At 40.5% G+C, this 14,340-nt stretch overlaps 2 protein-coding genes across 4 annotated transcripts in view; one reads left to right on the forward strand and one right to left on the reverse strand.

The window, feature by feature from the left end:
• Positions 1-184: 184 nt before the first annotated feature.
• Positions 185-2,839, reverse strand: fundc1 (FUN14 domain containing 1). The gene is made up of 5 exons (XM_021578881.2): positions 2,765-2,839; positions 2,095-2,254; positions 1,784-1,859; positions 1,388-1,516; positions 185-1,198 (listed from the first exon to the last, which is right to left on the reverse strand). The coding sequence occupies exons 1-5, from the start codon at positions 2,781-2,783 to the stop codon at positions 1,121-1,123; spliced, it is 462 nt and encodes a 153-aa protein (XP_021434556.1). The 5' UTR covers positions 2,784-2,839; the 3' UTR covers positions 185-1,120.
• A 1,932-nt stretch (positions 2,840-4,771) lies between these two features.
• The window catches only part of kdm6a (lysine (K)-specific demethylase 6A), an 89,725-nt gene continuing 80,156 nt past the window's right edge, over positions 4,772-14,340 (forward strand). For all 3 annotated transcript variants that reach the window (XM_036958693.1, XM_036958694.1, XM_036958695.1), the window contains exons 1-2: positions 4,772-5,298; positions 5,432-5,495. In XM_036958693.1, coding sequence (XP_036814588.1) covers positions 5,129-5,298; positions 5,432-5,495 — 234 coding nt within the window. In that variant the 5' untranslated portion in view covers positions 4,772-5,128. The remainder of the gene's footprint in view (positions 5,299-5,431; positions 5,496-14,340) is intronic.

Genomic DNA, 14,340 nt, shown 5'->3' on the forward strand with positions numbered 1-14,340 from the left:
GTAACATTTTATGTATAATACACAAGCTAGACATAATAATGATGACTAACTTAAAAGATGAAATCTGTCTGATTAAGGTAATTTTACTCAAATAGTAGGAAAGGCAATTAACTGCACCCTAAATTCATAGCTGTAGGAAGGACACAGACATTATTTCATCTGAAATTAAAAATGAAAACCATGATTGCTGCATTGTCTTTTATTAAGGATATATACACAAAGTACAACAACACTGTCATTCAATAACAAAGGTAAATAGCTTTTCTGTGAAAGAGAAGAGGCTACACTACCTCTAAGCAAATATTGCACTGCTTGTAAAGACAACATAATATATTGTCATAGTAATCCTAAATCACTCAATATAACGTGACTGAAGAATTAATGCATACAATGAAAATGACATGTCATGCATAGTTTCCTGAGCAACATGATGCACTGCATGACTTGAGTATACTAGCGGTGTAGGACTATTGACAAAAATAACAATATAAACAAATGAACTGGAAAAGAACTGGGCCCAAATGTAATCAATAAGGTCCAGAATTACAGCCCAATAAGGTGTGTACATGTAACCAATGCAACAGTACACTGTACGTATACTTCTACGGGATGCAAGGGAGTATGATGGACCACAAGGTCGATCTCAATAAATACAGCTTAGATTGCAATGTGTGGCGTCTTCCTATCTGTTTTAAATACATGTAAGTACGCACTTTGAGCTCCAGCACCCGCTCAAAGCAATTGAATGAGACAAGACCCACTGACTCCTTTTAGGTCATGCCCGATTTTCTTGAATCAGAGCTGAAGCCTGACTAGAAACATGGTTTTGTTTATTCGGTGGAGAAGCAGAAAATCTTGGTTACAGTTTCAAGTGGCACTAAAACCAAGCATTTAGCATTTACATGGTAGATACATGGGTAGGTATTGTGTAACTGTAGGTACACATTACAGAGTATTTACAAGTGCCCTACCCTTTTGTGGTTTGTGTAATTACACTTTGGCTCATTTTGATATATTGTGCATCTGTTCTTGTTTTTCCCACCACCATTTAAGAAGGGCACGACAGACAAGACCTCTCAAAACAAAGCCTTAATAAACTGCAGGTCTCTATTTTTATATCTTAGGATGCCAGACCAAGCAAAAAGCCTCCAAAGAATCCACTGGTGATGATTACGTTTGTCTTCACAAACTCTGTTGACTGCAAGAGAGAAAGACAAATAAATATGCACATTTCATCAATTGAACTAGTAGTATGTACAAGTAAGCAGAGTCAATATTATGTTGATAGGTGTAGTTAAATTCACATTGCTTTGCCCCTTGTAGGATGAATAAAATGCTGCATTATTAAATGTTAGACATGTTATGATTACCAGCTACAGTGGGCTACCTGGTCAATAAGTGAGTTAAACTCTGGTACAGCCCTGTCAGCATTCTTCTTCAGGTGTCTCTTGGCTTTGTTGACATCCTTTTCCACTCTCTTCCAGTCCACCTGCACATAGCCACTGTGGTTGGCTATCTGGAGATTAGAATAGGAATAGAAAGTTTATATTTTTCAGGATGACAAAGACCCAGAACAAAAACATAATGTACTGTAATCCATGACAATAAGTATTGTGGCTAATAATGATATTCAGACAGTCCTATGAAATGTGTTTATGAAACATTCAGATGTGTTATTCATTGATACATCCAAGTCCGAGCTCCTCTTTGCAGTGGGTGGCCAGCTGACAGAACTCATTTAGACTTTTACACTATAAATCAAAACCTTGTGTTGAGTTCCTACCTGTAATAACAGGAATCCTCCACCCACAGCGGTGGCTGCGATCTTCCCCACCTTCTGGAAAAGATATCCTGCACACCTGCCAGTGAGAGACAATGCAAAACTCAAATGACACCCTATCCCCCATAAAGTGCTCTGCACTATACATGGAAAAAAGCATAATCTACAGAAGAAGCCTTTGTATTTTGACCATACCATGCAGAAAGCACAGTAGCATTGAATAACATGTGTGAGAGAAATCACATGATATTAAAGAACAGTCCTGAGGATGCTTAGCATAATCAATAAACCCTGGCCGGGCCTGCATGACATACCAGCCACTCACTCCCCCCAGTGCTATTTGTGTGGCCACCGAATACTTCTCAGACATAGGACCCGAATTGTTCCCACCAAATAGGCGGCCCCACCATTGTTGACGTCTGGCATATTCTGTCAGGTAGATCACCTCGCATGTGTCGTCTTCATTCTCTGGGTCTTGGGAGACAAACAAGGTTGAGCTTGATGTACAAAGGGAGAATAATTAGCAGCTGTACAAGTATTTTTTTGTAATCCTTATCAGAAATGTGGTTAATTTGGCCATTTGCCATTGACAATGCTGTTTCGTTTTCGTAAGTGGGAGTCTACAAAAAAGTCGCCTAATGTAAATCATGTAGGAGGAAAAGAGGATAGAATCTAACATTTCTAGACATATTTGTACATAAGAATCAATCCGCGTATGTGGGGAAATATAATTCTAAAATGTAAAGTAGCAAAGCGTTATTGTAGCCACTAGCCAATCATAATCATCTTCATAGAACCTATGACGTTGATACATGGAAACACACCGCCGGAGTGCGATCAGAGACCGAGAGAATAGGTCAAACAGTTTTTTTTGCGAGTACGTTTGGATATGATTTAATGCTCGATTAAGTACATTTAAGATGCAATCATTTGTCCAAACATCGAAACATAAAGGTCGTTTTTGGTTTGAGTGCGGCCACTTACCCTCTTCACGATCCGCCATTTTGGAGTGCTCTGACTTGTACGTTGACAAATGCTGTCCCAGGCATGATAGGATGGTCATGGGATACGTCGTTTGCATAGTTTGTCAGACAGTCAAACATTTCAATTTCATGCATTGATTATAAAAATATCATGCTTATTTAAAAAACCTTATTGGAAAGTCTCAATGCAGTTTATCATTCAATGCAGTTGTCATGAATTTAGGTTTCCTCACAAAACAAAACTGACTTTAAAAAAAAATTGTAACTTTTAACCAAAAATGTGCCCATTTGTATACAAATTATACATATGCACAGAGTGAAAGCTACTGCAGACTAGGCTACTTCAGTCTGCGATTGAGGAGCAGATTCGGTTCCCTAGCTATAATAGCTGAGTGATGTCTGTAGCCTAAATTACTCTGATGAATGTTTTAATGTTTATTTTTTTGTAATTCACATTTACAATCATCTAAGTCATTTATGAATAATATAGCCTTTGGTACTTAATGTAAAGTTAATGTGATAACATTAAACTACACATGTGAAAACGTCATCACATGTTGTGATCCAAAAATACATTTTCACATGAGGAATTTCGCTTGAAATCGTGTGATTTTCTGTAAGGGTGAGCTTTATGTAACTAGGCCTATTCTATGACTGCATGATCTGGTTATTATTTCATTTTTCATTAAAAGCCAAAATCCAGAGTCTGTTTCATCCCTTCGGCAGTCAAACAATTTAACTGACACATTTTATCAGACTGACTCCAAGTGCAAAAGTTCTTGTGTTTCGACAGTATTTTTACAATGCTAAATTATGTAGAGTTGAATCTTGGGTAAAATAATAAGCAGATTTGGTAGGCTTATGAATATTGGGCTTGCTGCCTATGTGTTTGATAACCACTATGCTTAATTGAAACCAGGAGTTTGATTTGACCCCTTCCTTTGTCCCTCATAATTCACTGCTTCCTGTTCCAACACAGTGACAGGTGGCCATCTATCTCTGCCACCATGACAGTGATGACAGATTTACATCCCAGCCAATCTGTGGCAGCAGAGTTGTGGATATTCCAATCAAACTGGAAAGTGACCTATGCTCTGAGTTATCATGTTTGATTGACAAAGCCATATATTCTGGAGGAGACAAGAACAACATCCAGCAGGATCAAGACTCCCCATATACCGGATCAAAGATCATCTCTTCCTCCAATACCCAATCCTTCACCTTATGCCATATGAGTTGAACATTGAAAACAGCCCGAACTCCCCAAGGCCTGTTGTGTTGTGATGGGCATGTTTTGTCAGCTCCCATATGAGTATTCCAGCATTAGGCCATTGGCATATGTCTGAAGATATCTTGCCTACAATGGCATTTTGCCAAGAGATACTTGTCTATGCATAAACACTTTAGGTAACGGATAGTGGGGAATGTTGTTGAGGACAGGACAGTCTTGGGCTGATTATGAGAGATTGCTTGCTGTCAGTTAAGGTAAACTAAAGTGAACCTATTAGCATCAAGCAGTCATAGTGAATAGGATAGGTATGTTTATAAAAATGTATATTACACTTTAAGATAAGAGGTTTACACGTGAGTATAACACATTTTAGTGTAAGTCTATATATTAGGGATCTGTTTGATATAAATATAGGAACAGAACCCATACATACAGTGATAATAGACAATGAGATACAACTATGACAGCCATACTAATAGTGAATAGTGCTATAATTTTGTAAATCACTTATCACACTGTTATAACAAGCTGATAACAACTCAATCCCATCAAATAGCAACACTTTAGCGTGATCCTTGGCAACTGAATTTGCTGACCTGTACCCCGTCTCGTACTTCGTAATTCTTTACTCAGGTACCTTAACCAATAATATACTTCAAAGTACAGTTAAGTAAATCAATACTTCACGGGAAACCAACCCAAAGAAGATGAGGAGATGCGTGAAGTTGATGGTTTGTTATAAAAGTGTGTCTGATCAGGTCACATGATTACACACAGATACATTCATTGGTTACGGAGAGGAGAGGGCGTTCTTACGGTGGCGGCGTGCGTTCGCCTGTGTGACAATTACAACAACTTTGAGCTGTTCTGTGGGGGGAAGTTTATGATATTACCAAATAACGCCATATCGTACAATCCGGCATCAACTCTACTCCATGCATTAATTGGCAATTAATACATGTAGTATTTTGTGTACAACCATGCGAGAAGAAGGCTTTTTTGGACGGGTCTTGTTTTTCTTGAGGATTTGGCAATCACTCGGCTAAGCTACGTTTTCAGTGCTGGATAAGGTGGTGTACTTTCGTTCTTATTATATTTTGGTGGAGTTTGTCGCCGCTTCCCTGTTGCTTTTTCATGAAATCGTGCGGAGTGTCGCTCGACGTTGCTGCCTCTGCTACTGCTCGAAGTCTCGGCGCTGCTGGTGATGAGGAAAATAAAATGGCGGCGGGAAAAGCGAATGAAATAGAAGAGGACTTTCCGAAGCTAACATCGCAGGAGAGAGAAAGCTTGGTCAAAATTGACAGGTTCGCGAATTAACAATGCACTTCTTTTGTATGTGTTTTTCTGTGCTGAGTTTTCGTGCATTCAATTCTTAAAAAACGACGTATATATCCCCAAAGTAATACGGAACCGCCTGTGTTGTCCTATACTTTGCAGTTCACTGTTTGGATTTCAGAGGCTTCATGAAGATGGCGCCAGAACGAAGGCCTTACTGTTAAAGGTATGTCACAGATAGGACCAGTTCGCCCGTCTCCGCTAGCACTCTTGATCCCTGCATATCATCTGGAATAAGTGCCAGGGACCTCACAAAACCCTGCTTGAAAGCTGGATATTTACTAAACTTAACTAAAATCCCATTCCATTAGCAAGGGGCCAGGCGGATTTAGCAAGTGAGTGACGATTACATCATGCCCTATCCAGTGTGAATAGTTTTATGTTGACTATCACCAGTCATGCACTTATAGTATATCACAAGAGCACAGACCTGGCTTTGGAATTACATGGTAGCAAGCCAGTTACTATTATTACCACAATTTATGTTGCTGGCAATGTTAATTCTTGGGGGGCATTGCTGGCTGGTGGCTGCACACTTTTGACAGCTGAACAAACAAGACTGGTTCTAACTGGAAGGCAATAAGTTGGTCAGGAAATCATAATTCTAATGTCCGTCCCAATGTCACCAACTTCACTTGGTGCTGAAATAGTGGCCCTGGCAAGTTGTAACATTATGCACGCGCTGCAATCAACGATGGACAGCTCGCGACCATGAACGTTTTCACGGCCCAAGTTAGGAGCGTCCTGTCCGGTGTAGCTGAATAACCAGTGTATACTTAGCTAGCTGCTGTTAGCATAACGTACGTGTCCTGTCTCATAGATTGCCAGGTCATTGGTGTCAGGTTTGCTCGAATGGTATGTTGTTTTGTTAATTTAACGTAATAAGTCACTAGTAATAGCTGCGGATCAGCCCAAGATGGCGGGGTCGGTGGGAGAGGAGTTGGCTAACTAACGTTAGCTAGCTAGTCCATATAAAGCTAGCAAGCTACGTTGTCTACTCTATATATATATATATATATATATATATATATATATATATATATATATATATATATATATATATATATGATATTATTTAACTGCTAAGCATTGAAGCAAGATGAGTAACAAAAAACGTTTTGTTTTTCGCTGCTGTTTTCATTATCCGTCGGTAGTTTGTGTAATGTAACATTAACTAACGTTAGCCACCAGTGGTGGAAAAAGTACCAATTGTCATACTTGAGTAAAAGTAAAGATAACGTTAACTTAATAGAAAATGGTTCACGCAAAAGTGAAAGTCACCCAGTAATATACTAACGTTACTTGAGTAAAAGTCTAAAAGTATTCGGTTTAAAATATACCTAAGTATCAAAAGTAAATTGAATTTCTAAAATATACGTAAGTATCAAAAGTATACATTTAAAATTCCTTACATTAAGCAAGCAAGACAGCACCATTTTTATTTTTATTTACAGGTAGCCAGGGATACACTTAGACACTCAGGCATAATTTACAAATGAAGCATTTAGTGAGTCTGCCAGATCAGTGGCAGTAGGGACGACCAGGGATGTTCTCTTGATAAGTGTGTGAATTGGACAATTTTCCTGTCCTGCTAAGCATTCAAAATGTAACATACTTTTGGGTGTCAGGGAAAATGTATGGAGTAGAAAGTAAATTATTTTCTTTAGGAATGTAGTAAAGGAATAGTAAAGTACAGATACCAACAACCCCAAAAACTACTTAAATAGTACTTCCAAGTATTTTTACTTAAGTACTTTACACCACTGCACTAGGGATCAGTAGGTATCTGGCTAAACAGGCTAGATAAGGTTATAGCTAGCTACAACCGTAGCTAGCTACGTCTCCAGTGTGTCATCAACATGTGGCTATCACCACAACCCCAACCAAAGTAGTAATTTTTTTTACCCTTTTGATTCTCCAGTCGCCACCATATTATGTCATACATTTTTAAGAAACAAATCCAAGATTAGTTCTGCAGCAGACAAGTATTCTGTCAGAGCTCGAGCTCTTATTGGTGGGACACTTGGGGCCAGCTAGCTCACGCACCGACTATACACGCGCTAAGCACTTTGTTTTGAAAAGAGGCGTCTTTATATGAACTACTCTTTACAGTCATTTTTGTGTGTTTGTGATAGATATATGAACATGTCCCATTCACTTTGGACTTGCACCATCATATAACTGCGAAAAGCTCAAATAATATCCAGTGTGGTCACAGATAGTCGGGGTGAAGGGAGGTTTGTGGACCACCGGTTTACCCCACACTACTATGTATAGACGCATGGCTGATGAAAGACACAGGCGTAGGCCTGTTACTTTCTGGTGTACTTCTCCTTTTTGTATATGTATTCTGAGATTTTGTTTAGTCAATTAACCAAGTTGAAAACCATTAACCTAACTCTGTCATCTTCATAATGCAACACTGGTACATTCATATTTATTTGACTGGTTAGGTAATGAGTCACTCTGTGAGACTTTGATGTTATGAATAATGTCTGATAAAATGAGTAGAAATGTTGCTGATGCAGAGCAGAGAGAGCTATGCTTCTGCTGCTGCTGAAACTAAAAACATGTCACTTAAGGGGATTCGGACCACTGGGGATCCAGCCAGCACGACACGGAACCTTCCTCTTTTTTCCCCTTTTATTTAAACCCTCTCCTCTTGGCTTCGACACATGGCATGCTTTTAGCTGATAATTAAGGAGAGAAAACAGAGCGCTAGTGTTTGCTCTGGACCCGCTCCATAAAGAGAGGTAGAGAAGAAAAGGGTTGCCTTAAATTGGAAAGATTTGTTTGGTTACTGTACCGTACCATGTATGCACTAGTTCCTATTATAGAGAGGAACTCTTTAATTTTTTTAGGTTCTTCATGCCAATGGATGGACAGGCAGAAAGGGTAAGCTTCATGTAGGCTAACCTTTATTAGGGCATATTTGGGGAGGTGGTTGGAGGTACTGTAGTGCCCATGAAGCTCATCACTAAACTAAGGACCCTGGGACTAAACACCTCCCTCTGCAACTGGATCCTGGACTTCCTGACGGGCTGCCCCAGGTGGTAAGAGTAGGTAAAAACACGTCTGCCATGCTGATCCTCAACACTGGGACCCCTCAGGAGTGTGTACTTAGTCCCCTCCTGTATTCCCTGTTCACTCACAACGGTTGCCAAACACGACTCCAACACCGTCATTAAGTTTGCTGACGACACAACAGTGGTAGGCCTGATCACTGACAACGATGAGACGGCCTATAGGGAGGAGGTCAGAGAACTGTCAGTGTGGTGCCAGAATAACAACCTCTCCCTCAATGTGAGCAAGACAAAGGAGCTGATCGTGGACTACAGGAAAAGGCGGGCCCGTTCACATCGGCGGGGCTGTAGTGGAGTGGGTTGCGAGTTTCAAGTTCCTTGGTGTCCACATCACCAACAAACTATCATGGTCCAAACATACCAAGACAGTCATGAAGAGGGGACGACAAAACCTTTTCCCCCTCAGGAGACTGAAAAGATTTGGCATGGGCCCCCAGATCCTCAAAAGTTTCTACAGCTGCACCATCGAGAGTTGCATCACTGCCTGGTTTGGCAACTGCTCGGCATCTGACCGTAAGGCCCACTGGGGCCAAGCATCCTGCCATCCAGGACCTATATAATAGGCGGTGTCTGAGGAAAGCCCATACAATTTTCAGAGACGGCAGCATCTACCCCCAAGCTGGCAGCTTAGAACCCCCCCCCCACCACCACCCCCTTTGTACACTGCTGCTACTTGCTGTTTGTTTGTTACCTATGCAGTCACTTCGCCCCCACCTACATGTACAGATTACCTCAACTAGCCTGTACCCCTGCCCTGCACACTGACTCGATACCGGTGCCCCCTGTATATAGCCTCGTTTTTCTTATTGTGTTACCTTTTACTATTACTTTTTATTTTAGCCTGCTTGGTAAATATTTTCTTCTTGAACTGCAATGTTGGTTAAGGGCTTGTAAGTAAGCATTTCACGGTGAAGCCTACACTTGTTTATCCCATGTGTAACTCTGTGTTGTTGTTTTTGTTGCACTGCTTTGCTTTATCTTGGCCAGATCACAGTTGTAAAATGAGAACTTGTTCTCAACTGGCCTACCTGGTGAAATAAATAAAATAAAAGTATCCACTTCTTGTATACGGAGCATGTGACAAATAAAGTTTGATTTGATTCACTATTATTCTACAATGTATAAAATAGTAAAAATATAGAAAAACCCTTGAATGAGTAGGTGTATCCAAACCGTGTGTGTATATTTTTTAATTTCTTTGTCCTCTCTCTCCGAGGACTTCAGGCCAGTACGGTACAGGCACCTATGGCCCCTAAGCTCCTCCCAGGCCTTCTTTCAAACTACCTGTGAGATCTATTGGCTGCTGTATTTAACTTTGAATAGTCTATTTCTATAAGAAATGGTAAGAAAATTATGTCCAGCAAGCTATTCCTGTCTCGCTTTTACTGCATGGGACTCCAATATCTAAGGAGCGTTTTTTTTAAGGAGAGCCCAGCGTATTGCACAAGAAACAACCAACAATACAGTTCAAGAAATAGAGTTCAAAAGTGTAAAAACAAAGGGGGGTGTCATCAATGTAAATAGTCCAGGTGGCCATTTAATTAATTGTTAAGCAGTCTTATGGCTTGGGGGTAGAAGTTAAGGAGCCTTTTGGACCTAGACTTGGAACTCCGACATCGCTTGCTGTGCGGTAGCAGAGAGAACAGTATATGACTTGGTCGACTGGAGACTCTTTTTTTTGGACCTTCCTCTGACACCGCCTAGTATATAGGTCCTGGGTGTCAGGGGGCTTGGCCCCAGTAATGTGTTGGACTGTACGCACTTCCCTCTGTAGTGCCTTACGGTCAGATGCAGAGCAGTTTCCATATCAGGCGGTGATGCAACCGGTCAGTATGGTATCGATGGTGCAGCTGTAGAACGTTTTGAGGATCTGGGACCCCTGACACACATTTTCAGTCTCCTGAGGGGCAAGAAGCGTTGTGCCCTCTTCATGACTGTCTTGGTGTGTTCGGACAATGATAGTTTGTTAAGGAACTTGAAACTCTGGATGAAATTTCAAAGGAGTTGATGGAGAGACATGCTGTGAGAGAGTGCTCGCGCGTGCACTGATATTACAGCAACGATATTCAAGTGACAGGCTTTTCTAAAACTGCAGTTGCAATACAAAAAAATATAATTCCTTAATTACAAAACAAGGTGACCCCCAAAAGCCAGATGGAGATGGGTAAATTAGACGCTTATTCAGTCTTTATATTACTGTATCGTAGACCATGTTGCAGCGAATGTAGGCCTACCTGTCACAAGAAAAAGTTGCCATGATGAGATGCTAGGTCTACACCTGAAGTGTGAATTGCGCTCCATTCTGAGATGGTCTCTTTGTCCCCACCCTGAGTGGTGATTCATCATGCAGAGGCCATAGAGAAGCCAGATTTAGACATGGCATGTAATTTAACAGTTCCATTTCACGCAATGCTGTTCATATAAATAATTTATTATAATTTACCAGTTTCTCGCTGTTATTTATCCTGGGAAAAGGGAGTCGTTTTGGGCGGTAAATCTCGGTAACCGGGTTCCCGCCATTCAACCCTAGTACTGTACTAACACTCTTTGTTTGGACATTTGGCAGATGTTTGAATACTAAACCTGGGTGTGTGTTTATTATTGGGCTCGAACAAAAGCCTGCCACCACATAGCTCTCCAGGACCAGGGTTGGCTGGGGGACCACTGTGCTTAAAGCAGAGGTTGGAACCTAAATTATTTCACAATGGTTTAGATCTTAACAGAACCACTAATTGTTTTTTGTTTTGTTCTACTCCACTGTTCGTACCAGCAAAATAAAGTGCTGAACCGGTTCGAACCCCCAAAATATAAAACAACTTTCTTTCTTCTTTCGGTTCCTTTTTTAACCTGTGCAATCCACCAGGTATTTAATTTATATATATATATATATATATATATATATATATATATATAGTTTTACATTTAGCTAATTCAATTACTTCACCAATCAGTGTGGATAGAGTAGGCAAGCTAGTTGTTTACATGCGTGATAGGCTACACTAGCCTATGGCGCAAAATGTGACAAAAATGTTGCAGGTGGGAAGAGGGCGAGCGAGGGTTGAGGAAGAGGCTTGAAGCGCTGGGCATTTTGTTCTGACAAATTATCTGAATTAGGTCCACATAATTATACCTAGGAGGAGCAACTTCTATGGAAGAACTTTGAATGTCCTTTGAGCTAGCTAGATAACAAGGTTTTTGTAGTTAATGAGTCTAAAGTGACACGTGTGACAACTAGGCCTACAGTATCATTAATTAGCATTGAATAAGTTCATTCTTCTCTAGCTAATTAAAAAGTCTCTCTCCCCGTCTTCTGAATCACTTTGTAACGTCAGTACAGTAGCCTATGCTTGGAAGGGGCAGGTAGCCTAAACACTCACACACTTGCAAAGATGTTCCGCTTGCAGGCAGACACGTGGTCAAAATAATCAGCGGTTTGCTGATGTCAACATTGTGAACAGAGTGCCCCATGGTGGGGTTATGGTATGGCAGGCATTACGGGATAACGTACACAATTGCATTTTATCGATGGAAATTTGAATGCACAGAGATACCGTGACGAGATCCCGAGGCCCATTGTCGTGCCATTCATCTGCCGCCATCACCTCATGTTTCATGATAATGCACAGCCCCATGTCGCAAGGATCTGTACACAATTCCTGGAAGCTGAAAATGTCCCAGTTCTTACTGACCAGATATGTCACCCCTTGAGCCTGTTTGGGATGCTCTGGATCAACGTTTACGACAGACGACTCCAGTTCCCTCCAATATCCAGCAACTTCTCACAGCCATTGTGTGGGACAACATTCCACAGGCCACAATCAACAGCCTGATCAACTCTATGCGAAGGAGATGTCGCGCTGTATGAGGTAAATGGTGGTCACACCAGATACTGACTGGTTTTCTGAGCCACGCCCCTACCTTTTTATTAAGGTATCTGTGACCAATAGATGCATATCTGTATTCCCAGTCATGTGAAATCCATAGATGAGGGCCTAATGAATTTATTTAATTTGACTGATTTCCTATAAATTGAAACTCAGTAAAATATTTGAAATTGTTGCATATCTATATTTGTTCAGTGTAAAAGAATGAAGAATGAAGCCTGCACACTCATAAGCTCCACCACATACCTTTTATTAATAAACAGACAACGTTTCCACCCTGCTAGGGTCTTTGTCAGGTCATTTCACAGGAAGTTTACCACACCCATATTTATAGACATAAGACAAGCACTAATTAGGGCGTTTTTTTTTTACATATTTAAGTTGAAAGGGGCAACGCAAAAACAATATACACGTAGTGTACAAAACAAGCTCTTTCCATGACAGACTGACCAGGTGAATCCAGGTGAAAGCTATGATCCCTTAATCATGTCACTTGTTAATCTACACTGATTGAAGTGGATTTAAGTGGAGGATACAGGTTAAAGACAGGTTTTTAAACCTTGAAACAATTGAGACATTGATTGTGTGAATATTATACCTGGTATAACCATTCAAATCAGGTAAACAAAACGTATGTTGCAAACAGTGGCTGTCATAATGATACATGAATCAGATGGTGTTCCCAGGAAATGGCTATTGGGAAAGTCCTCATTATGCCCCTTTGGAGACATGGTTTCCAATCGGAATATCCAGTAGGATTCTCTTTGCAAAATAAGTCTATAGGAATGGTGGGTTAACTGCCTTGTTCAGGGGCAGAACGACAGATTTTCACCTTGTCAGCTCGGGGGATCCAATCTTGCAACCTTACAGTTAACTCGTCCAACGCAATAACAACCTGCCTCTCTCTCGTTGCACTCCACAACGAGACGGCCTACTGCATTCGCGTAACAGGCAAAGGTAAGTTGCTAGCTAGCATTAAATTTATCTTATAAAAAACAATCAATCATAATCACTAGTTAACTACACATGGTTGATGATATTACTAGATATTATCTAGCATGTCCTGCGTTGCATATAATCTGACTGAGCAAGTATCTTAAGTATCTGACTGAGCAGTGGTAGGCAGAAGCAGGCGCGTAAATATTAATTCCATCAGCACTTTCGTGCGTTTTGACAGCAGCTCTTCGTTGTGCGTCAAGCATTGCGCTGTTTATGACTTCAAGCCGATCAACTCCCGAGATGAGGCTCGTGTAACCGAAGTGAAATGGCTAGCTAGTTAGCGCGTGCTAATTGTCGTTGTGTTGCTGGTTCAAGCCCAGGTAGGGGCAAGGAGAGGGACGGAAGCTATACTGTTACACTGGAAATACTAAAGTGCCTATAAGAACATCCAATAGTCAAAGGTTAATGAAATACAAATGGTATAGAGGGAAATAGTCCTATAATTCCTACAACCTAAAACTTCTTACCTGGGAATATTGAAGACTCCTGTTAAAAGGAACCACCAGCTTTCATATGTTCTCATGTTCTGAGCAAGGAACTGAAATGTTAGATTTCTTACATAGCACATTTTGCACTTTTACTTTCTTCTCCAACACTTTGTTTTTGCATTATTTAAACCAAATTGAACATGTTTCATTATTTACTTGAGGCTAAATTGATTTTATTGATGTATTATATAAGTGTTCATTCGGTATTGTTGAAATTGTCATTATTACAAATACATTGAAAAAAATTGTCCGATTAATCGGTATCGGCCTTTTTGATTCTTCAATAATCGGTACCGGCCTTTTTGATTCTTCAATAATCGGTATCGGCGCTGAAAAATCGGTATCGGTCGACCTCTACTTTGAACCTTTCTAGGGCAGGCGTTCCGCTAGCGGAACCCCTCGACAACATTCCGCTGAAAGGGCAGCGTGCGAAATTCAAAAGTATTTTTTTGAAATATGTAACTTTCACACGTTAACAAGTCCAAAACAGCAAATGAAAGAGAAACTTCTTGTTAATCTACCCATCATATCTGATTTCAAAAATGCTTTACAGCGAA

The sequence above is a fragment of the Oncorhynchus mykiss genome, chromosome 22 (genome assembly GCF_013265735.2).
Source record: "Oncorhynchus mykiss isolate Arlee chromosome 22, USDA_OmykA_1.1, whole genome shotgun sequence".
In the NCBI taxonomy this organism is placed as follows: domain Eukaryota; kingdom Metazoa; phylum Chordata; class Actinopteri; order Salmoniformes; family Salmonidae; genus Oncorhynchus; species Oncorhynchus mykiss.

Coding starts and splice junctions, on each gene's coding strand:
- fundc1 (XM_021578881.2), bottom strand. Junction 1,860..2,094: donor CTGGGGGGAGTGAGTGGCTG/GTATGTCATGCA, acceptor TCTCACTGGCAG/GTGTGCAGGATATCTTTTCC. Junction 1,517..1,783: donor GAGGATTCCTGTTATTACAG/GTAGGAACTCAA, acceptor TCTAATCTCCAG/ATAGCCAACCACAGTGGCTA.